The following is a 23,637-nucleotide window of genomic DNA, read 5'->3' as shown; positions in this document are numbered from 1 at the left end:
CGCTGCTTTGGATGCAGCCCAGGATACGGTTGGCCTTCTGGGCTGCGAGTGCACATTGCTGGCTCATGTCCAGCTTTTCCTCCACCAGTACCCCCGAGTCCTTCTCAGCAGGGCTGCTCTCCATCCCTTCATCCCCCAGCCTGTATTGATACCGGGGGTTGCCCCGACCCAGGTGCAGGACCTTGCACTTGGCCTTGTTAAACCTCATGAGGTTCCCACAGGCCCACTTCTTGAGCTTACCTTAAAAATAGCCAGGGCTTAAGACCCCAGCAGACGTGTCTCCTGATCAGACATTTTGTACGTGAAATCCTCCAAGCAGTGAGTTGAAGTGCCTATGTATAGCAATCCACTGCTGAGCCTCGCACCAGCAACATTGGAGACAGCGCCTGAAAATGCCTACAAATAACACAGATTCCCCCTGGCTGAATCCATGTTCTGTAGTGATGTCTAGAATTCTGGATGGGTTTTTTTGTCCACAGGGCTTTTTTTAATACAGCTTTACTTTATTTTATATAACTCAATCTTTCTTGTAGAAGACTTAACAGGAAAGCTTTCCCATAATCTGCATTTCCATAGTCTGCAGGAAATGGATAAATAACATTGAATGGACCATCAGGAAGGAGTAAGTGCATGAGAAAGGGAGAAATTTGACCACAAATCTTTAATGCATGATCCCAACGCTCACGCTCCTGGATTCAAAAGTGTGTTCCCATGAAGATCCATTTAACATGCTCTTCAGTTGGGTAGAGTTGTGGCAGCGAAGCTCTTCCCCTGCGTGCAAGGTATAAAATAAAACCTGCTGGTTAAGATCAAAGATACACCTACTATCCACCATCTCTAAGAGGAAAAAATACTGTTGTCAAGTATCATTATATGGTGTGTAAGTGTATTTGAGGCTATTAAAGACAGTTATCCTCAGAGATTTATACATAACAGGTTAAAATGGGGGAGGGTGGGGGAACAAACCCTTGCTGTGTTTAATTATTGCTGGGTGCTGCACGCACTTTTCTCCGTTATTTACTTAATCTTTAATGCCAGATGCTAAAGGGCACCAGCATCAATTAACTGCTTAATTAGACTTGCAAGGAAATCATGTAATTTAGTTTAGGCAAATAAAAAAAAGAAAAAAAATGCACAAAACAGAAGCTCAGGGCTCTCTTTGCAATCATTTTTAAAGCTCCCTGCATACATTGTTTGCTTTTATTGCTTGCTGGAAACTCTTTGGAGCACTCTCTGTGCCGCCTGCCCTGTAGGGAGGCAAGTGGCTGGATGCAACATCACTTGTTCATTGCCATTCCGAGTGGATTTAGCCACAGCTTGCTTTGTTGCTCTCCAGATTCTTTTAACAGAGCTTTGGATCAGATGCCCTTTGCGAGAACCTGTGTGGTGCCTCATCCTGATCCACAGGAGAACCTGTCCTTCTGCCTCTCTTTGTGATCTGCATCCCGTTCGGTGCTTGCTCTGGGTACCTAGTCTGGTGAAGACCGGGCACTGTCCCGTTTCTGCTAGAAAGACTTTTGTGGTGAACACATTTTTGTATTTTGCAGTGTATTTTAGTATTTTAGCATGCAGCTAACAAAGCACCTTATCTTTAGCAAAAAGAACCCTGCTTCCCTCACTACAAAATAGTAGGAAGCAAGATGCTTTTATTCCATTAGTTCCAACTCTTATGAATAAGAGTGTTCACAGGAGTGGAGTGCATTCATTTTTGTTTCATCAAGGCCTGCAACGCTGTCTGACTCTTTATCTTGCAAATTGCCATAACAGAGTAATAATCAATGCCTTGTGCTTGTGTATGCGCAAAGTTTTTCTGCTGCATAGGTGCTGCTGCCTTTCTGACTCTGTTACCGCTATTGTCACGTCGATACCAGCAACGTTGTCATTTAAGTGCCTTTGCAGCATCCTGTGTTTTACAACTTTTGTTTCTTTCTTAGTGCCTAGATGCTGGAAGCTGCTGACATATTTTTTTCTCAGATGTCCTGAAACCTTTCTGAAAACAAGGTGGTGTTCAGTTTCTCAGAGCTTTGTTCTCCCTCGGTGCCCATGCTGTCTCAACGCTGTTCTTTACCTTTCTGAAAATACAACCTAGCCCTCACAGAGTTCCCTATTTCTTCAAAGCACTTTATAAACATTATCTAATTAAGTATATATAACATGCCCTAAAGTATGTTAAGGGAGAACTGCAGCACAGCATTGAAGTTTCCAGTCACTTGCTCCAGTGTAAAATCTGATTGAATCCCTAATTATTTTTCAAAATGCTGTGCCTAATGGCATGTATCAAGACGGGAAGATCAGAGTTGCAGTCGGAAGCCGCCAATGAGAGAAGGGGCAGTCAGGTAAGTTGTGTGTTAGTTCTAGAGTGGGTTTGGATATGCACACTAAGGTAATAAAACAACAAAAGAGAAGAGGAGCTGCAGCATTTGGATCTTTCCTGTTTTGATATATATAATCAGCTCTACATTTCCTGTTGAAATGTTCATTAAAATTGCAGCCCCTGTGATTATGCAGCTGCCTAATTCAAATCAATAGGGCTCCTGAAACAATTCCAGATATTTTTAAATACTGTTGTAGAACTTCCTTGTTTACAATGTTATGATTAAGTGACTTTTTTCTAAGTCATCTAAAGCATTAATAAAAATCCCTTTAGCTTTTCTCTAATGTTTTTTTTTTACTCTGAGCAGCTGCAAATAGTGCAAACCTTGCTTTATGGCTTTGTCTTTTACTTCTTAGTGAGGCATGTCTATTTGTATTGATAACTAAATCAGAAGCCCAATTACACAAGTTCTTTATAATTCCTAGTAAGCCATAATTGACTTCTTTTGTTTTGGAATCCTAATACAAATAAATAAAAGTAATAGAGCAGCAGAATAAATAGTACTGAGAGTACAACAGCCATGCCTTGCTTCCAGCTCACTACCTTTTTGAAGCAACTGTTGATAATGTCTATCAACTAAAATACTTTGATGTTATAACTGACACGTGGCTGTCCAGAAGGAAGATTATAATGTCCAAAGAGTCAAAATACTTCAATAGGTCTCATGCTGAAAGGGAGGTCATTTTAATTTTACTGGAAAGATGCTTTCAAGGTAATTTCAGCTCTTCTGCTTTGGAATGCTTCAGAGCAATGCTAGAGTTCTTGTAAGTTTGTTTTAATGACTTTGGATTCATTAACTTTTCACTTTTCTAATAACTCCAATCCCTTTTACTGTTTCAGAAGCCTTGGCACAATTCTGATGTGTTTAAGTTGCAAACATTGCAGGAAAATACCTAAATCAAAACATTGTGGGAGAGAGACTGCATGAACGAGCAGATGTTTACAGTCTCTGGCTTCTGTGATTGAGGAAAAGCAAACACGTTTCTATAAAAACTCAATGTGGTAAAAGTATTTTAGTTGCCTGTAGTTTTGTGCTTCACTTGCCTGTGAAGGTATTTCTTTAGGCTTCTTTTGCTTTTATTACCTCACCCCAGCTGTACTTACTAACTCCCTTGTTTAACTCCACTTGGTTATGGTCCCACCAGCTGAGCACATCTGCTCAAGCTGGTGCTGCTAGGTCAAGCATCAGTGTGGCCAGATGTGAACGACTGCAGATGTTTCAGCACTGCGGTGTGGTTGAGCCCAGATGCTCTGCTACCAACCTGCCAGGGCTGCTGTCACCATTATAGCAACATCCCTCTTCACAAAAGGGGGGATGAAATAATGGAAACTGTGCAGGTCAAAATTGGTCAATGCTGACTGGTGACTGCTAACTCTGTTGTTACTGGGTTTAGAAGTAGATGAAGATTTTAAATGGACTCTTGTTCTTTGGTGCTGAAGAAGTAGGATGCAACCTGTAGGACAGAGAAGTGAGTATTGTTATTTAGATATCATCCTGTGTGTCCTCTTGGTATTCAGGACTTGTGCATCCATTGAAAGTTGGAGGTAAATGCTTTGGATGTGGACATGGGAAGGGAATGAGATGGAAGAAGACAGGAAAGACCAAAGCTTTTTCTTATTTTAACGGGGAATAGTTTGAATGTGATTTGGCCACTGCACCTTAGTGGGTAATCCCCACTCTGAGCCTCAGATGGAAAGAAAAAATCTATAAGGCTAGGGATAATGCAAGAGGATTTTTGCAGACTTTTCTCAGATGTAAAGTGAGCTACTGAATAGCACTACTGAATAGTTATCAAAAATGATAACTTTTTCTTTGAGCACAGAGCTAATTCATTGATTTAGCCTAGTTGGGTAAATATTTTTCATTGCTTGCGCATCCCACACACAGAGACCTTTTGTGCATGCCATTTTTCCCTCCCCTCACTTGTCCCTCAAAATATATTTTTCCTAAACCTCTGGCTGACCTGTCCCAGCAGTGCCATACATGCCAGCAGCATGGTCTCTGTGGCACTCGGTGTCATTGACCCCAGTGGGAAGAGTTCACAGCAGCAGGGAGTGAAATCTTCTCTAAACCAAGACTGAAATGAATCCTTCTCGTGGAAGACTGCAATGCAAGAGAGCAGATTTCTCTGTGCACTTGCTCCCTGGGTGTGGATTGTTGCAGACCAAGAATCAAGGTTACCTATATGGTATGCTCTTTTCCTACACCAAAATATTCTCTTTGATGACTAAGCATCATGGATCTCAGTTTTTTGACTGGTCGTATTTCAAACAGGCTAGGTCCTGCACCAAGGCACTGTTTGGTTCAGAGCTCTCAGGAGTTAGAGAGATGGAAGAGTTCAAGCAAAGCCAAGAAGCAAGAGGATCTTCCAAACAAACAGGGCAGGAAGGAGTGGTCAAGAGGCTATGTAGGGGGAATGCAGACTGCAGTTGAAAAAGAAAAATAGTGATATTCTGGGGTAGGCTATTCTTCGAGCCTGCTGCAGCAGCTGGTGTCGGCAGGGCTTGCTGCAGTAAGCATGTCAGCCTCTCCGGATTCCCAAAGTACTCTATGAACTTCACAGCTATAGGAAATATGCACAGGGATTGCTGCATCCATCACTAAAACGCATCCACGGCTAGCGTGAAATATAGTAACCGCTTAGTGCCACGCAGGAACCGTCCTTACGGCAGAAAGTGAGAAGTGTCTTTTTAACTTGGAAGTGGAGGAGGCAGAACGCAGTTATGCACATGGCATTTGTACAGGACATGAGGGTTGATTCCACAGTCCTGGTTTGTGCCCTCGTCCCCAAATAAAAATGTTCTGCCAGGAAAACGCTTTGCCACTTCTGTAACGGTCCAGGTCTGAGTTTCTTATCTTCTCTGAAAAATGGTATATCCACAGCACAGTGTGCTCCCTGCCATAACCTTTACTTCATTACTGATTCAGAGAGTGAGTGCCAGCTATTGAATCAGAGTGTTGAGACTGAGCTAAAGGTCGGGATTGTGTCTACGTACATAAAAGCAAGCGTAACCTCTTCTTCTTTCTGAAAGCACTAATATGTGGAGATGTAAAAGTTCATATCTGTGAATTCTGCGGCTCTCATGTCAGGGTTGTGAAGCAAACAGACGGGTAGGAAAAGACAGTTTCCCAGTTGGGGAGAATCACATCAAGGGACTGATGGAGTTTAGGAGATAGTGGGCACAGGTGTACAGCCATTGTTATTCTCCAGGGGGGGAAAAAATGTGTTTCTGCCAGCGAGAGCAGACAATACCTGGGAGCAATTTGAAAAGCCAGGCTAACTCCCATAGCTTGCTGGCCTCCAGGATAACGCTTTTACCTGTGTCCTGTATCCCACTGCAAAGACTTCCTGCTGCTGTTTTTTCCAACTCATGCTTACTTTCCACAGTCTCTGTGCCTCCAGCAGCTTTTGAGCTAACTTTGCACTTCTTTAAACTTTTTTTTGCCTTTTGTAGTTTGACTTGTGTGATAGAGGGCCGAATTCCTTGCATCTGTAGGGAAAGATAGTCTCTCCTTCAAGACATGCATGGACTTAGATACCTCTGCTGCATGCTAAATTGAAGGATTTTGCCTCTGTTATTTGGGATTTCTCAGTTGTTAAAACATTTCAATGCCTGTCATTAGCAAAGGGGCATTAGGTTGACAGGGCCAGTTTCTCAGTTCCCCATGTTTACTCCCCTGCATGAGTTATGCTGAGCTTAATTTTAATTATAATCCAGTGGGTCACCTGTGCTCCATCAGACTGTTTTCTCTAAGGTTTTGTTTCTTTAGAACTTTATTATAGAGCTAATTTTATTTTTTAAAGCCATCAAATTCAAGGCTGAGCTATGAATTTTCCTGTTAAACTGGAAGGTATCCCAGGTCTGTGCTGTGATTCAGCAGATTCTGCGTTCTCAGCCCAGGCTGTCACCAGATCAGTGCTGTGGAATTAAGTAGCATCCTTGACTTTCTTTTCCTTAGCTCCTCTATCTGTAAAATGGAGACAGTGCTAATCTCTCGTTTGTGTAACTGTGTAATGTTTGTCCGGCACTTCAAAGATGCCAAATACAATAAAACTGCCAAGCGTCCTTTCACTAACAGGATTGTTGATTTACACCCAAAATGCTCATTTTTGTGCTAAAACAAGATCACCTGAAAGATACTGCGGTTGGAACCAAACCAAGGAAGGGGGGAGGAGGAAACCATCTGTTACACAACAGCAAAAATGTTTCAGGGCATTCGCCTGGGAAGCTCTGGGTGACGAGTTTGGAATATGAAGGCTTATTTATATGGATGGAGCTAATTTTCTCCAAGTTATTCATTTTTCACTTAGGGAATTACCTAATCTTACAAGAGAGTCTAGGAGGAAAGATTCATTTATTCTTTGTCTCGTTCAGCCCCAGGCAAGCCTGAAGATGCTCTGCCTCTTCCAGTTCTCCTTTTTAACTGATTCTATTAACGGAGCTTAAAGATTTTCTTCTTCTGGGTAAAAAGGGTTAATCTTTCTCGTTCCCTCTCACCCTTCTCCTCCTCTTTTTCTGGAGAGTTCTTTTTTTGGAGTCTCTGGCTGTTTCTATCATCTTCTCCCCCTAATCTGCCACTATCTGAAGAATTCATTACATTTCAAATCAGAGGCCTTGCTGCATACATTAGCAGGTTTTAATAGACTTGCCACGACTCAAAAAGGAGGAAAAAAAGAGAGAAGATTTAAAACTCTTGTCTTGCCAAAAGCAGACAGATTGACTCAAAAATGACTCAGTCAATAAAAGATGAGTTTTGAAAAGGCTTCCCTCCGCTCAAAGGGAGCTCGTATTCCAGCGAATTAGGTTTTTCTAAGCCCACTGTCAGAAATTAATAATACATACGGCATGTAAAATGGATTTAGCCCTCTACAGCCTTATACAAACATATCTTTGACTTGCTAAATGTGACACCACTACCAGGATTTTCCAGCCTTTATCCCAGGAGTTTGTCATGTCTCCAGAATGGTGACCTCAGTGGAATTTTTAAGCACATCCAAAAAAATTGCTAAATGAGATTTTCATTAAGAATATGTTTCTAATTCCCTCACCCTTTTTCTCCACCCAAACCCCCTCTGTCAGAGAATTTTATTATTATTATTATTATTTGCAGTCAAAATTATGCCAAAAGCTCTAGTTTAAACTCTCAAGCTATCGAGTCCCTTTACTAGACTCTCTCAGCGGCCTTCCTTCGAAGAAAGGGATGCTGAGCCTTCTGCATTGCAGAAATCTGTCATTTGGGTGTTGTTTTTTCCCTGCTGCTGCAAAAAGGCTTACAGGCCATTAAAATATTTCTTTCTTAGAAAAAAGAAAGGGCTCTGTCTTATTAGATCTATCCACAAGTATTCTTTTGTGATTTGAGGTCTTCCCAGGTGGTCCTGCTCACCTCGCTTAAGGTAATTTGAACATGCAGTGTGAAATCAGTCACCATTCCTGTTTGTTCCTCCACCAAAGTCCCTCAGCTGATAAGAACTAAAAGTGGTACTAATTTTAACCTCCTTGGTGATTTGGCCAGATCCTTTATTCAAACTGCCCTTGTTCTGCATTTGAGCAAAGCTCTAAGAATCCACAGAAGGTGTTGTCTTTAGCAGGTAGGTCTATACAGCCTTATGGGTGGCCATGGGCATTTGTCCATCTCTCATCGTTTTCTCATTCTTCCAAATCACACCATTTTATTTCTCTTTTTTGCTTTAGATTTCAGAGTGCTTGACTCAGTCCTGAAATCTTTTCTGTGTTCTCTCTCTCTCTGAAAATCTTATTCCTACTCCTTTTCTAAAATTATTTGTTATGAATTGCCCTTTAAGTTAACTTTGCAAAGTCACTGCGTGTCCTCGCCTCCTCATGGATCTGTTCTGTCCCCTGGCTGTATTATGCTACACATTGGCGTTGTTGTCCTATGCTTGCAGAAGGTATTGTGTGAGTGTATGGCAGCAATATGATGATGTCTGGCTCTGGACTGTACCTCCTAGATGATGTAGAGAAACTTTTTGAAATGTTGGTGAAGAAAGAAACATACTAAAGGTTCCATTTTGGACCATTATGTGCTGTACGGATGTTTCTCAGACTTGAAATGGGCAGAGCTCATAATCTTTTAAATATGTTTATAGATTGTATGAAGAGACCAAGCTTAGAGTTGTTGACGATATGCACCCAAAAAGTGCAGGAATAGTTCCTTCTTTCCCATCATCGCAAACAAGAAACTTGCGCAGATTTTCTTGTGCTTCTCTGGCTCCAAAGAAGAGATCTCTAAACATGGGTGTTGGTGTTTAGAAGAGGCTTCCATCAAAGTAATGAAAAGCATTTTTCACAGAGGTGAAGGTAATGAGCTGGTTCAGCACTAGCAAAATATCTTTGTAAGACATTGCTACTTTTATCTCCAAGGGCAGACTGTTAGGTTCATTTTTGGGGGTTTTTTAATGTAATTTTGACATGTAACTAGCAATGGCCTGTCCTCAAAGGACAGCCAGTAGAACATCACCTTCTCCAACACCATTTTCGCCACTGCTAAAGAAATTTGGGTGACTGGATCCCTTGGTCCTTCTTGCACAGGCATGGACTCTACTTGCTCATTTCTGTCCAAGAGCATGAGTAATTGCTTACTTGGAATTAGATAGGGCTTCTGCTCTTTGCCACACTTCACTCGTGAACATTAGCCAAGCAAATGTTGGTTCTTGGGTTCTATTATAAGATACAATCAAGAATTATATAGCAATCCCAGGAAGAGAACACTTGTCTGTCTTGCAGGTGTTTAGTCCTCAGTGCTTAAAAAGTGTTGGAAGAACCGAACATACAAGACCTAGAAATCGTTTGGATTTTGCAGTTGAAAGAGGTGCTTGAGTCATTCTTCCTCAGGGTCTTTTATTTGTAACATACCAAGCTCCTTCCCAGGATAAGTCTCCAAAGTTAATGTCCTGCCATCTTGTGTCATAATCAGGAGCTTTTCGTTTTCTTCTGAAGATGTGCTCCTTATGTTGGTATAGAGATGAACAAAACTGAAGGGAACAAGCTTGACTCTTCCTCTAGTTTTGTGTTTGTTTCCAATTTAGTTCATTTTTTAATCTGTTCCATGTTCTCTTGACTTGAAAAAGGAGTTTTCCCAGTGAATATTATGTCACTTTAGCTTCTAGCTGCTGTGCTGGGACATAGCCACCCAATAATTTCCTTAGGAATAATTGCTGGTGTCTTTTCAGATCATTTTTGTGAAAGGTGACAAACTGCTTGCCACAGTGAGATGTTAATAACACAGAGATGCCCTTTGTTTGAAAGCTGGTGCAAAAATTACCCCATGCAGTTGTTGGAAAGTCAGAGTTGTAATGGTAAGAAGTAAGGAACGGATCCGTTCATTTGCATATAATTCCAGGGCTTATGTGTCATCTTTTGTGTAAACCATACAATTTCTGGCGCAGTAGGGAATGTGCACTCATAATACAGAGGGACAGGAACATGGGCTCGCTCTCAGCATGGATCAGGGTTAAAGAGATGTCATCTACTAAAAAGGAGGGGGTAGAAGAGAAGAAAACATGGTCTGCAGGAACTACGTGGAGAGAAACAGACATGGGTATTTAATGAATTCAAGTTGTCAGACCAGCTCAGGGGAAACTATACATCCCATTGTCCCCTCTGAGTAGGCATCAGAAAAAGGGAAGAATCTGCCTCGTTCCAGGTGTGTTGAGCTGAACTTTCCCTGCATCTGCCCTGAATCACAACTGAGACCTATTGCATGTTTTTCTTCTTGCTCTTGTAGACAAAGGCTGCTCAGCTGTCCCTTTACCAGTCAGATACGCTAAACCGAGATGGACTTCTTTCTCTATGACACCGAAATGAAACTTTTAAAGACTCTTTAAACTGCAGCTGAGGGCTTTCTGGCATGTTCCCAGTGTAGGTTTCCCAGCTTTTTCATAAAGAGATGATTTTTTTGGAAAATGAATGGCACAGGTATCTGTGGTGTCTTGTGATTTAGAGTCAGAGAGGTCCATAAATACTTGTTTTGCCTTTTTTTCCCTTCCTTCTCTCTCTAGGAAGCCAGAAAGTCTGTCTGAGTAGCCAGTCAGTCCCAATGATGAACTTAACAATTAGAGCCTTAGTGCCCATCTTCCAAAATTTCTAATAAAATTGCATGAATATTTAATACCCAATTATTAAATATTTAAAAATTTAAAACTGAACTGGTTTGGAAGTTAGCACGTGATGAATAATTCAGAATTGGGAAATGAGGCTCGGCGCTTGGGCTGAGACAGATGTTACCTTTCCCATCTCCCTGCCCAGAGATGAGTTTGGTGGTCCTGCCCGGCTTGGGACAGTTTGTGGGCATTGCTTGGAGACTTCAAGCCTTCCCCTCTTGCTCAAGGGCATTAGCACAGGGTTAAGGGAAATAACCCTCCCTATCCATAACAACACTTCAGACTCCTTCGATGGAAATATGAGCTCCAGAGGCTGGAATAATGTGATTGAAAGCCTGGTTATCCAGGAGATGGCTCTGTTTCCAAACATCTTTCATGCTCCAGGGAAAAAAGATTGCTTGTCTTTACATCTGTGTCACATTCCTGCAGTTTTGTTATTTGAAAGCCCCTTTTCGCCTCTTGCTGTTCTGCTGCTCCATGCTGAACCAGCGTTTCATTCAGCTCTAGCACGATCATCTTTAAAGGATTGTTTTCATAAAGTGGACACCAGAAAATTAAGTAGAACGTGAAAAATATGGCAATAAAAATAGGGCAGAACCTGCTATCCTGCAAGAGGAGGTCCAGGGCACTCAGAAGAGCGCACAGAGGAAATGTCTGGTGTGATTTTTTGAGCAGAGTAAGTGCCTTTGGGGCCTGCTGCAGGAGGACGAAGAGCAAAAAGAAGGGTCTGGGGAAGGTTTGACTAGTTGGCATCCAGAGTACTTTCAGGCCAAGAGCAATATGTTTGCAGTGCCAACACTGCAAAACACTATTAAGGGGATAAGCAGGGAGGGTGGGGGGGGAAGGATTGAATAGAAGGAGTGAGTAGAGGCTTTTTAGAGCTTAGTTTCCTTTGGAACAAAAGCCCTAAAACAAACTCCACAATCTTCTCCCATTAAAAACACAAATAAGGTGGCATGCTGCAGAGACCTGCCTTTATCTGTTGTAGTGCAATTGTATTTTCATCCCTGCTGGCTGGCTAAAATGGTGTGCATTTTTCCTCGCCGTCCTCCGCGACCCTCCAGCCTGCCTGCGTGCTGCGCACAGTGGAAGCAGTTCCATTAGCCCAGGCCGTGCAAACAAATGAAATGGCAGGCTGACCTTTCAGCAAAGCCACCTTACCTAGGGAATGGGGGCACTGGGCTTTGTCTCAAAAAAGTGAGTTCTGGAGCCGGTAGTGGTGTTACAATGTCTGTCAAGAAGAGAGGCAGTTCATGGGTAGGAAGGGATTTAGTCCAACACAGCGGCGTGTGCTTATTCACAACCGCCCTCCCAATGGTCACGGAGTCTGCAGGGTTTAGAGTTTGGTCTGTGCATCCCAAATAAGAACTAAAGGATGCCTCTATGGTGCCCTGTCCCATCTCAGACTCTGTCTTACACCACATAGTTATTTGATAAGCTAGTTTAGAAATGGTAGGAATCCCTTTAGGTGTTTATTAATTCTATATTTAGATCCATCTGCCTGCAAAGCTGCAGTATCTTTGTGTTGTGAGCGCAGACTTCACAGCGCAGGGGAGAAAGGGAGACCAGATACTGTAAGTAACATAATCTTGGACACTATCACCAAGTCCAAATAGCATTTCTGTGAGTCTCAGCATCAGAATTTGAGCATAGAAAGTGCCTGGAGTAAGAGCAAAACGCTGTGCTCCTGGGAAACCTTGAAATCATCTCTTGCCAGTGGTGAAAAGCTCCTCTTCACAGCCTTGGTGAATATCATTAGATAATAAACTTTAAAGCACTCTCTAATGCACGATTGAATATTGTCCACCCTGCATTGTAAATCACTATAACTCCTGCAAATAATCTTCACTTTGAGAAGGAACAAACAAATATTTCTGGAGCAGTTTTTCTGTGTTTGTTTTAATAGCAGATGTTGGATGCTGTTTCACAGGTTTAAATAGCATCCAGTGTTTTGGGGTGGTAGTAATAGTAGTGATGTGCCAGTGGAAACAAGGTAATGGGCAGAGTGCAGGGGAGGTGATCAGACAGGGGATAAATTCGCCTATTAGATGCTTCTGCAGACCACCCCATGTAATTAACAATGCGTGTTATATATGTTAATTATAGAGTCCCTAGGATTAATTCTTACATTAGACACTTGAGCAGTTTCAAAACCACTCTTTTTCTTGGAAAGAGCCTAGTGGAGAAGTGATTCTCCTTCCTCTGACAAGCAATAGAAGTTATGCCCCTGTTCTTGCTACCAGACTTCCCTAAACTGCAACCCATGAAAAGTCCCAGTGACTTTTTTTTTTTAATAACTCCAAAATAGATTACCTGGAAAACAGGTAGACTGGAAGACTTAATGCCTGATCTTTGCTAGCTTGTTCTAGAAGCGGAAGATAACTACTTTCCTGGAAACTTAAGTGACACAGTATATTTGTATTTTTAAGGTGAGACTATTTTTTGCATCTGAAGTTAATGACTAGCTGCAGCTCCAGCTGACATCGCTTTGTTCTGGGAAGCACTGTTGGGCTATAATTGCCATATGGAAGGGAAATGTGGCTAGAAGACTTTAATCATCATTTGGGGGAGTGCAGGAAGATGTCTTCCAGGTTGGTTCACAATTTATGACCAGAGTGACAATCCTAACTTCCAAATGGTTTGTGCCATCTCATACTAATTGGTGAGGTCCACCTTGGGCAATAAATAGCTCTCCTGAGGTTAATTTATCCTGCGTCTGGGGTGAATGTTGCCATCCCCACTGAGTTCTGTATTGCTGCAAGCAGGCTGTTCGCATCATTTAAGCCAGTGATTTTAAAGCTACCTAGGGTCTCTTTACGCAACACTGCACTGCCTTCACTGAGAACAGCATGGGCACGCTGCAGGGGTGGCCGAGGAGCTGAGCTGGGCTTCCAAAAGCCCACTCGTTTCCTGCCTTCCCCCACTCTGAAACAGCTTTGCCAACAAGGAGAAAAAGGGCAGAGAAAGCTCCAAGCAGTGCCCGCGCTGGGATCCCCTGAGGGAGCCTTTGGCTCGGTGGTGGTTCATCTGCCGGGGCTGAATCCTGTACCTAGGCCAACTGCAAGTGTGCTTGTGAGTTTTGCAACCTTGCATTGTAATCTCAGCGTTATCAGGAGAAGAAAAGAACTCTTTACTTAATCCTAATCCATATTATATGTGTGTGTAGGTACTACAAGAGAAAGTTTATCCTCCTCTATAGCTTCCTCTCTCTAGTCCTCAATGTCCTGCTTCTTTCACCCTAGCCTTCTGATGCCTTCTGCCACTTTGTACAGGTTATCTGAGGATAAAGGTTAATTACAGACTTCTTTCCAAGAAACAATACCCTTGTAAAGATACTTGGGTTGTCTGAAACGGGGGCTTCAGACAAGCATCTTCAGTGAAGAGAAACATACGGGAGATTTTCTTAGTGGAGAGTTCTTGGGCAACGCAAGAGCTGTAGCTGGCCATGGCGGTGGAGACCTTTACTTGTAACGTGCTGCCTTTGAAAACTCTTCCCTGAGCTGCTGGAAGGGCAAGCTGGTGGCTGGAGGAGGGGGCTGGGAGGTGCACTGAACCATATGGCACATACACGGTTTAAAAATAAACCAGTGTTGACTGATCAAATAAATACTACTTAGGTTTAAAATTGAACAGCCAGTGCAGTCTGAATATAAAACTGTTTTTACCTTCAAGAAAAGTTATAAATCATGCTTGTAATGTCACAAATTGCAAGTTTCGCAAGGAGCCGTTTGAGTCTGCCAGACTGTAAGGTCGAGTAAGGGTGGTGTGGGGCTGCCACGCCAGTCGGGTTGCGTGGTCCATCTCCCCAACTCCCTCACTCACCCAGGGCGTAAAACACACCTATAAAGTCTAGCAAAGCAAATTTTATTTCTCAAAAGCAATGGTCATAAACTTGCTCACATCAGAAGATGCTCAGTTTTTCTTCTATTAGCCTTTATTTAAATCGATACAATTTATTTTTATGTTGTGTCCTTCACAGAATATCACAGAACTCTTTTCAGACACTGTTCCTCATAAACTAAAGCTGGAAGAGAAAACTTCAGCTGAGGGTTTGAACGGGGGAATGACTGGAAGGATTTCAGGTGCAGAAGGGCAGCCTTAGAGTTGCAGAGACTCGAGAGTCGGATGGGGAGGCTAGACCTGCAATAGGAGAGTGTAATTAAATCACAGTTTGGGGTACAGGAGGGTGTGATTGATGGGTGACATTGCATGGCAGGCACGGCATTATGGAAATGAAGAGAAGCAGCTTGTGCAGGTGGGAGAGAATAATTGTGGCCTTGCTTCTTGGTATTGAGAAAATAGCGTTTCCTCTTCCCATTATGGACCTTGTGAGAACAAGATGGTACTGGCATCCCTTCTGTAGGCTGGAAACAAAATCTAAGCAGTCTGTTGTTTAAATAGAGCAGGGTTGGTAAAAATACAGTATCCTCCATAGCAATGTTGGGTGGCATCTGTCTGAGGCATTCTGGCAGGGTCAGCAGGGACGGGAATTTATGTGTAAATACTTTATCCTGCGTGTGTTGCAGTGAGTGACCCCCAAACATGTTACTAAGGGAAAGTAACCTTTAATGGAGAGTTAGAAAGGACTTCAGGCCTTTCTGAGGGAGAGATATATTAGCTGGGATTGCAGCTGAATTAATGCAGCTACACGGCTTGTGGCATCTTTGAGGATGGGCAGAACAAATTCGTGTTTTCCTGGAAAAGACTAGTGACACATTTAATTTCATGCCACTTTTGGCATGCTGAGAGCCACATTGTTTCCTCCTCTTTCCCTGGGGAAAAGGTTAAGCGTGGATTTGGTTTTCTTTGGTGTAGAGACTGCTATTGCTATTGATTGACCTAGCTGAACTCAGAACAAGAGCCAAAGCTGAGGTATTTCCAGCAGCTGTGAGCATTTTCAGATGTAAGGAGTGTAAAAGCAATGGAATAAAAAGCAGTGACATTTTCAATATGAGACCAAAAAAGCCCAACTCATACTTTATTTATTTATCCAAAATAGTTTGAATTATTCATTAAAGTTGATATAAGTGTGTGAAAATACAAGGTGTTTCAAGAAGCAGCATCATTAGGGGGAAGTTAATCATTTGGCAATATTAATTTTGTAACAGACTAGTGATTTTTTTCAGTGAGGATTTTTTTCCCCATCAAACTCTTCAGGATGGGCAACTTCTTGTGCATACTCTTGGCCTGAATACAAAGGAGATGGGGCAGTATGATTTCCAAATATTTTCCTTTTCTCCCTGTTCTCCTCCTTCATTTTTTTTTCCAGGCAAAGTAAACAGCCAGTCATTATCCCTGACCAAGGCATAACCTGCCAAATCTCACGCTTATTTTCTCAGTTCTTATTTGTTTCATTAATGCTTCGGTGAGGGATGCTTTGGTGTCCCTTCTCTGGGATGAAGGACGTTTGTGGTGTGACTTTCCCCATCCATGGTTTCTGCAGAGCACACCTGCAAATTCTCTCGCCTGTTTTGTGCAAGTGTGACAGAGTTGAACATAGGACCTCACACGAGAGCTCTAAATACATGGATTCTAGTTTTCAGACAATGTCTTTTAAAGATAAAATTAAACCTAATTCTCCAAATGTTGTGAAAGAACTTAAAGGATCAAGACAGTCAATGCTCTGTAGGTGGTAGATAGAGCGCGTAGAAACAGTAATGCTGTCATCAGAAACCTGCTCTATTAATGCACCTCAACCCATCCTGAAAGGATCTCCCTCTGTTCAGTGACCTCTATGGCTGTGCCTTAAACATTGCTCTGAAATACACTGAATTGCACTCCGTGCAAATGATGACTTTTAAATCAATTTTTCCTGACTGTGCTAGAAATTTGGCGGGACTTAGCAGTATTAGGTGAGGCTTAAGAATTAGTGCCATCACATCTTTGAATTCAGATGCAGAGCAAACAATGAGCTGCCTCTTAGCTTAACATCTTCACTTGGTGGGGGAAATATTAGAAAGATTAATTACTATCCCCAGGACAGCGCATATGCTGCTTGTGCTGTTCTTTGGGTGCAGGGAATCTGCGGCGCCAGGGCCGTATGTGGGCAGAGCCATGGTGAAGAGAGGCTACATAGGTACCCAGTGCCTAAACATAGGCATCCTGTGCCATTTTAGACACCCCAAAGTGTCTGAGACGTTGGCCTGGGGCTGACTGGTATGATGCAGAACCTGAAGGAAATCTGTTTCCTGCAGAAGCATGGTGGGAAGCTGTGAAAGATACCCTAGGGTGTTTCAAATGGCTTCGTTTCAGCAGTGGGATCCCATCCTCCGTTTCTCAAGTGTCAGATTATCTTCCTACCAAGTTACTCTTCCATGAATCCTCCTCACAATGTGGCTTCTTGGCTGTGTCAGCAGAGCCCTCAAAGGAAAGCAGGTGGGTAGTCACAGTCCTAAGTGCTGTCCTGAGTTAATCTGGGAATAGTCCGTAGTTGAATTGTTTCCACGGGATAAATACTGCAGGAGGTAGGCATCAGCAGTTGCTATAGCTGAACTATTGAGGACTGCAATTTAATTGGGCATAAAGAGCAATCTCTGTTTTACAGTCAGGGTTCAACAGACCTTTCACTGAGGGCAGTTGCAAACTTAAGCATTTCTATCGTGTCCCTGTACCTGCTTGTGTTTTTTTCTGCCCCGTTCCCAAGCTGTGCCACTAAAGAAACACTGTTGGGGATTTGCTAATGGAGCCACAGAGGGGATGACAAGGCTTTGTCCTGTCCCTGGCTGGTGCTGGCACATTCGGCTGTGTCTACTTTAGCAGTTACCGAGTTGAGCACCTTGTGCCAGTGGCTGACACAAGGCATCTCTAACAAGGAGATGCCGTTTTTTTCATGCAGATGAATTCTTTCAGCCAGGACAGCTGACGCGGTAATACACCAAAACTGCCGCAGGCACTGGAAAGAGGGCCAGGAGGAGCGGTGGGGAGGAGGCGAGGGCATGCTGTCGGGAGTGAAAGCTTGCTAGTCCTTCAGTTAAATTGAAAAGCTCAGGATTTCTTGCATAAAAGACTGACTGTAGTCAGAGTTTTTCCTTTTTCACCCTGAGGGTAGTGGAGGGAAAGCAGTTGCCATCACTTAGTTGCTATTCTAGATTCACACAGTTGTAGTCTAACTAGGCCAGCGCTGGTGGGTGGGTGATAAGGCTGCAACCCAACAGGTGTGAGGATGCTCCTGATGGCCATTAGCAGTACCAAGTCTGAGAGATGAAACGGTGGAAAAGGTGCTACCTCTTCATGAATAACGAAAGCTGTTCAAGGAGTTCATGAATTAGGGTGCCATCCACCTCCAAGTTTATAAAAGTCAGGAAAGGCAGCCTCCAAGATGCGGTAGGAAAAGGCAGATTTACTTTTGCAAGGCTAGGCTGCATTTATTAGGGGTGAAAAATATCGCTGTTGGACATGTGCGATATATTAAAGGCAGTGTTTTCTCTGACAGTGGCAAAATGTTATTTACCACTGCAGTGTGGTCACTGAATTTTTACTTTCATATACAGGATTTTGTCCTTAACAGTTGCATAGCTGAATGAAGACTGTGAGAATATTGAGGTCAGAGCTGCCAGTTAACTTCCTGATTTCAGAGGCTGATTACTCAATTAATCAAAGACCAGACCCAGCTGAGATGACGGGGAAAAGGTTGTAACAATCCAAGGAAGGGTTGAGTTAATCACGCAGTAATGAGTTTGGTAGGAATGGGAAGGTGGGTGGTCAGGAAAGGCACAGCCTTTTCAACCTTATGAGAAGGCGCAGTATGTAACCCACAACCCTTCAGTCTTGTAAGCTGGGTTTGGATACTCTATTTACTTTACATCCCCCAGCAATTGGGGAGTTCCCTGTATAGCAGTGTTTTAATGAACAAACTCGTATGTGATGTTCCCCAAGACTGGCTTGCTCCCCTTGATAAAGCAAGGTAGAGCTGGGGGGAGACCTGGAGTAAAGGAAATACTTTGCTTGTACATCATATCCAGAAGCCACTCAGGAATGTGGAGCTGAATTAACCGAAGGTAAGGAGTTGGCCAGCATTAACTCTCCCTGTGTGGATGCTCTCACTCAGAAGTAAAGGGACACGTAGTTCTCTTTAACCATTAAAGAGTTCCTGTCCTTGCCTGGGGATTAAGCTGAATTGGATTAAGGCCAAAGTACTTCTGAGCAGGGGCAGTCTCAGTGGCATTTAAGGCACTTTTAACACATTGAATTATCCTTTTGTCCCACCTGGAGTGCCTAACTAAAGCAGTACAGAAGATAAGAGGAGACTCGCATTCTCCTGGTGCACTTGCGGCTGCTCAGAGATGAATCACAGGCAAGTCCATGGCCTTGCAGTTACCATCCTACATTCTTCCTGCACTACGCTTGGGAGGTCGATGGAAACACTTTTCGGCAAATACTAGAGCAAAAACTTTTCCAGCTTGCTTGGGAAACAGTAATACTTTAGCATGGGCTGTATAAGCGCAGCCAAAAACCTTCCTTCATACTCAAGCAGTCATCTTGCTGAACTTTCTGCTATCCTAGTGCTGGACTCTGAACTAGCAAAAATAAAGACGTATGGCCTACATGTGATCAGAGACATAATTGCAGCACAGCACAAACAAAGCCTTAAACCTCAGAATGACAAAGAGGTATCCGAGTGAGGAAGTCTGTTTGTTTGCTGGTAGAAAGAGTCAGGTTTTTTTTCTAACTCTGGACTGCAGTGTTGATAAAACAGGCTGACTTGGGAGACATCTCTAGCGTATATTAAAGTAAAGCCAATCTCTGTAATTAACGGGGGGATAAATAGTGGTTTAATTACTCAGAAGGCACCTTGGGTGAAAGATTCATGGTAATTGTTTTGTATCCTCTTGAAGGATTCACAGTGCTCGTGGCTCCCTTTGTAGCAATAAAATACAGGGTGAGTGGCAGGCAGTCTCAGAGGGCCTCTCTTCTAAGGACTAGTCCAGTTAAGGTAGCAAATGCAAAGAGGCAGCGGTACTCTTCAGGCTTTTTATCACAATAAAAGCCCCTTCCCGAATCTTAAGGGATTCCTAAGCAGTGCGTCAATTTGAGATCAAAGCACTTACAGTCAAATCAAGAGTACATTGGAGGAGATTTCCCTTATAGGCAGCTTCCTCCTGATGCAACCATAGAGGCATATTTCTTACCATTTTTTCCACTTTCTTGCTTCCTGTAGAGTAACACCCTTCTCTTGGGTTCCATGTAGAAAATAAGATGTGTGTGTGAGGGGAAATGGACACTATAGCTTTGAATTTTGTAGCATGTTGTTAAAAGGCTGGCTGAGCAAAAGAAAAATCCATCTCACCAAGACATGTCTGTTTTCCTTGTTCCCCAGTTTATTATCTTTTGGTCTGCTAGGGCCAGGAGGAGAGGAATCTAGCTTGCCTGTTTCTTTATTCTGCCTGCTTAATTCACTTTTTAAAAATTTAATTAACCTTTTCAATTCACTTAGTTTGGCTAGCACCGTAAATACGGCGCAAGGGCTCTGTGCTGATGATGTATAACAAAGTACCCATTTTCTTCCCCTACACAGAGCTGAAGAAGCAAGTGGAAAGTGCAGAACTAAAAAACCAGCGTCTGAAAGAAGTTTTCCAGACCAAGATCCAGGAGTTTCGCAAGGTGTGCTACACACTAACGGGGTACCAGATCGACATCACAACTGAGAACCAGTATCGACTCACCTCCATTTACGCTGAGCACCAAGGGGACTGCCTGCTTTTTAAGGTAGGTCTGCGCACCCCTCGCTGCACCTGCTTCTTTGCGTTCATGGTTTTCAGCATGCCAGAATGTATTTTCTTTTTCTCAGTGATTAGACTGGAAAATCACTGCTCCCCTGCTATGTGACAGGGTGTTCCTTATGAGGGAAGTAAAGATCCTTGCTTCTTTTAAAAAAATTACCTTGGAAGGTTTGGCATCTGGTCTCCCACTTATATATCAAAATCAGGAGTAAAGAGAAGAGACTATATATGCATAATACCTAAGGCATCTGGCCTTGCACTTCACCTTTTTATATTATCAGTTATATACGCCGCGGCAATAAAATCTTATGTAACCATCAAGGTTTCATCCTCACTTCACTGTGAGATGTATGTCCTTGCTGTCTTTGCTATCCTCTAGCTTGTCTGCATGTCATCATCTTGTCTTTATGTAAATTGGAATTCCTTTTGAGCAGCAACTCATCCCTGTGTGTGTGAAGTGCCATTTACGTGAACAGCACAGAGGAACAGCAATAACAGTCTGTCTTCTGCCAGTCTGATACCTTTATTGGTCTAGCTAGGTGGTCTGAGGTTGGGTTCTGGCTTGATAGGTGCTGTTTTTCTTCTGCGTTACCTTCTAGCTAGTACCGTTGGGTTGATACATTAGAGAGCTGAGGTGTGACATGAGAGCCATCAAGCTATTAAGTTACATCTTTATGTCAGTTCAGGTGTCAACAGCCCAGGTCTACAGGTCAGCGGGAGAACGTTCTACTTCTCAGTGACAAACACAACTGGCACTTAAAATCATACCTGCCTCCCACTGATCCCCCTGGGGTGAGTCTCATTTATGAGAAGGGTGAGGGTTTTGGAAGTGTTCAATACAGGAGGGGACTCTACAAGCAGGACCTGGAGAAGTTCTGTTTCTGCAGACCTACTGCTGTGTGCCACGTGTGGATTGCTGCGGTATTGTTTCTTTACATAACAGGACAAACATTTTCCTGTTCTGCAACTCTAGAGCCTCAGGAAAAAAAAAAAAAAAAAAAAAAAAAAAAAAAAAAAAAAAAAAAAAAAAAAAAAAAAAAAAACCAACCACCAAATAAAGCAAGTGAGGGTAAATATAAGACAGCACCTAGGATCCTTAGTAAAACTAGGAAAATATCGCCAAAACTGTTGCATTACTTATGACATTTCTGGACTGAGACAGATGACAGCAAGAAAATAAAGTTCACTGTCAGGGGAGGAGGATGACTGTTGGTTTTAAGGTACTGTCATTGAATCCCAAAAACAGTTCACGCTGAGATGGTGCAATGCTGTTAGCTCTAAGACCTCCAGAGGTCTGTGCTCACACCTGTACTCTTAAATGTTTAGTGAATGAAATGTCAGCAGACTCCTGGAGACGTCTGTTGGCTGCCATGCCCAGACAGTACAACTAGCAGTTCTTTCTGCATTGTAGGAGAGATGGAGTGTTTGGAGAAATTTAAGAAAACATGAGAAAATTGCGTACTGGCCACATGAACAAGAGCTGGCTGGCTTCGGTAGTTTGTCTTCAGTAGGATCAAATATTCCTTCATGTCATGGTAATAGAAATAATTTACATGCAGAAGAATGAATAATCAAGTAGGGATTCCTCTCCCTAAACACTCGTCTTGCTTTCTCTTCTTCACTCAAGTCTTTATTCCCAAGTAAGTCCAGAAGATGGAGGTAAGTGTCACCAGGTAGACCAGCAGCAGTTTCAAGATCTCGCATTTCCCAAAACCAAGGGTGGGTTGCTTATTGATTCATGGAATTCCTCAGCCTCTCTTACCTCACACATCTCTTTGGATAGAGAAGCAGATTTGCTAATTAGAGCCTGAACAACAAAATCTCAGACTCTTTCTCCCTGTTCAGTAAATCGCAGACAATTCCCACCGTCTGCAGCTTAGAATAGCAGTAGAATATAAACAACAAATTATTTCCTTGCTGAGTCCAGGCCGCTGGTTCTCATGTATGTATCAAGGCTTGAATCCTGACTACGGCTTCCAGCGAGGTTGTGTGTTTATGCTGTGGAATTTCTGAGCCATAGTAGACTGTGGGCGTTTGTGTTTCATTAACCCAAAGAGGTCACAAAGCAGGGAATGCTATTTGTATTTATTCCATTCAAGCAATTTATGGAACAGGGTCTATATAATTAAACCAGAGAAGTCCCCTGGCACTTTACAAGCTTCTGTAGCTTGCCTGTAAACTTAAGAGCATATTTCAGTAGCACTGCTGGTGGCATTTAATTTTCAGTGAGGCTTCAATAGCAGGGATGCGATAGGAGCTATTGTAATGTAACCTCTTCAAAGCTAAATGAAGATGAAAAGTGTGTTTGGTTTTCCCGACCAAGGTATGCTGTTACTGCAGTAGAGCTTATTATCTACATGCTGTATGTGTCTAGCCAATTCGCATTAATTGGAATTAGAGCTTCAATGAAAGGGTTAATCACAGTGCCATGCTGCGAATATAAATGACTGTATCTATAAATGAGCACTGAATTCCAGTGAAACCGTATCAGTATTTATTGGCGATCCCTATCGATGCAACAGATGAGCTCATCAACTTGAAGGATGTTCCAGTGATTTTTCAGACCCTCTGTGTGTGAGTGCGTAGGCAGCAAAGCGCATCTCACTTCACAGCTCGCTCTCGCTTGTTTGCTCTTTTTTATTCTTTTAATTAAATGCTGTGGAAAGCGGTGTTACAGATTCCTCACCAGGAGTTTAGTTGCTGATGATTTTTTTGTGGGATGTAATGCATTGCAGTTATTGGGGCACTTGGCAGTTTCATATTGTGTTACTGTTGCTGGTACATTGGGTGTGTTAGGCCATGGCACAGACTTGGCGTTCTGCATAATGCTTGGCTGCTGTGTCTAGGCCAGGCCAGCCCTGAGAGATCAAAGAACTGCATTGAATCCCTTTGTAACAACCTATTAAATATGTCTGTTAAAACAAACAAATGTTGCTGGGGAGCCTCAAAATGAGCTTAGCCAACTTGGAATTAAGCAGTGGCAAACCAGGATGTCATTGCTTGGCCGTGCGTATATCACACTGTTTACCCTTGTCTCTGGGTGGATCCTGAATGAGGGTAAGGAAATGAGGTCTTTAGAAAGGCAATGGCAATTGTTTCAGACAAAGAAGGTCTTTTGGTAAACAAAAAGACTGGTCAAATTTGAAGAGGAGATGATTTGGAGACACTTGTACAAATGAACAAACAGTGTAGAGAAATTAAATCATGGGCTTTTTCTTTTTGTGTGCCTAAAGACGCAGTCTCAGCCAAAGCATTTGAAGCCAATCAATTTAAAATGAAAAGAGTGGAAATCCTTTTATTTTATAGACCGTATGGCTTCAAGGTGCTGCTGAGAGCAGGAGCTCAGTAGGTTTTCTAAAATGTTTGTGGTGGGTTGACCCTGGCTGGACGCCAGGTGCCCACCAAGCCGCTCTATCACTCCCCT

At 42.7% G+C, this 23,637-nt stretch overlaps 1 protein-coding gene across 1 annotated transcript in view; it reads left to right on the top strand.

Moving 5' to 3' along the window:
* Positions 1 to 23,637, top strand: part of MAD1L1 (MAD1 mitotic arrest deficient like 1) — a 393,552-nt gene that overhangs the window by 275,907 nt on the left and 94,008 nt on the right. The window contains exon 17 of the mRNA XM_009286395.1: positions 20,009 to 20,199. Coding sequence (XP_009284670.1) covers positions 20,009 to 20,199 — 191 coding nt within the window. The remainder of the gene's footprint in view (positions 1 to 20,008; positions 20,200 to 23,637) is intronic.

Source organism: Aptenodytes forsteri, unplaced genomic scaffold (genome assembly GCF_000699145.1).
Source record: "Aptenodytes forsteri isolate BGI_AS27 unplaced genomic scaffold, ASM69914v1 Scaffold55, whole genome shotgun sequence".
NCBI classification, from domain to species: Eukaryota; Metazoa; Chordata; class Aves; order Sphenisciformes; family Spheniscidae; genus Aptenodytes; species Aptenodytes forsteri.
This window is presented reverse-complemented; position numbering and strand designations above follow the sequence as displayed.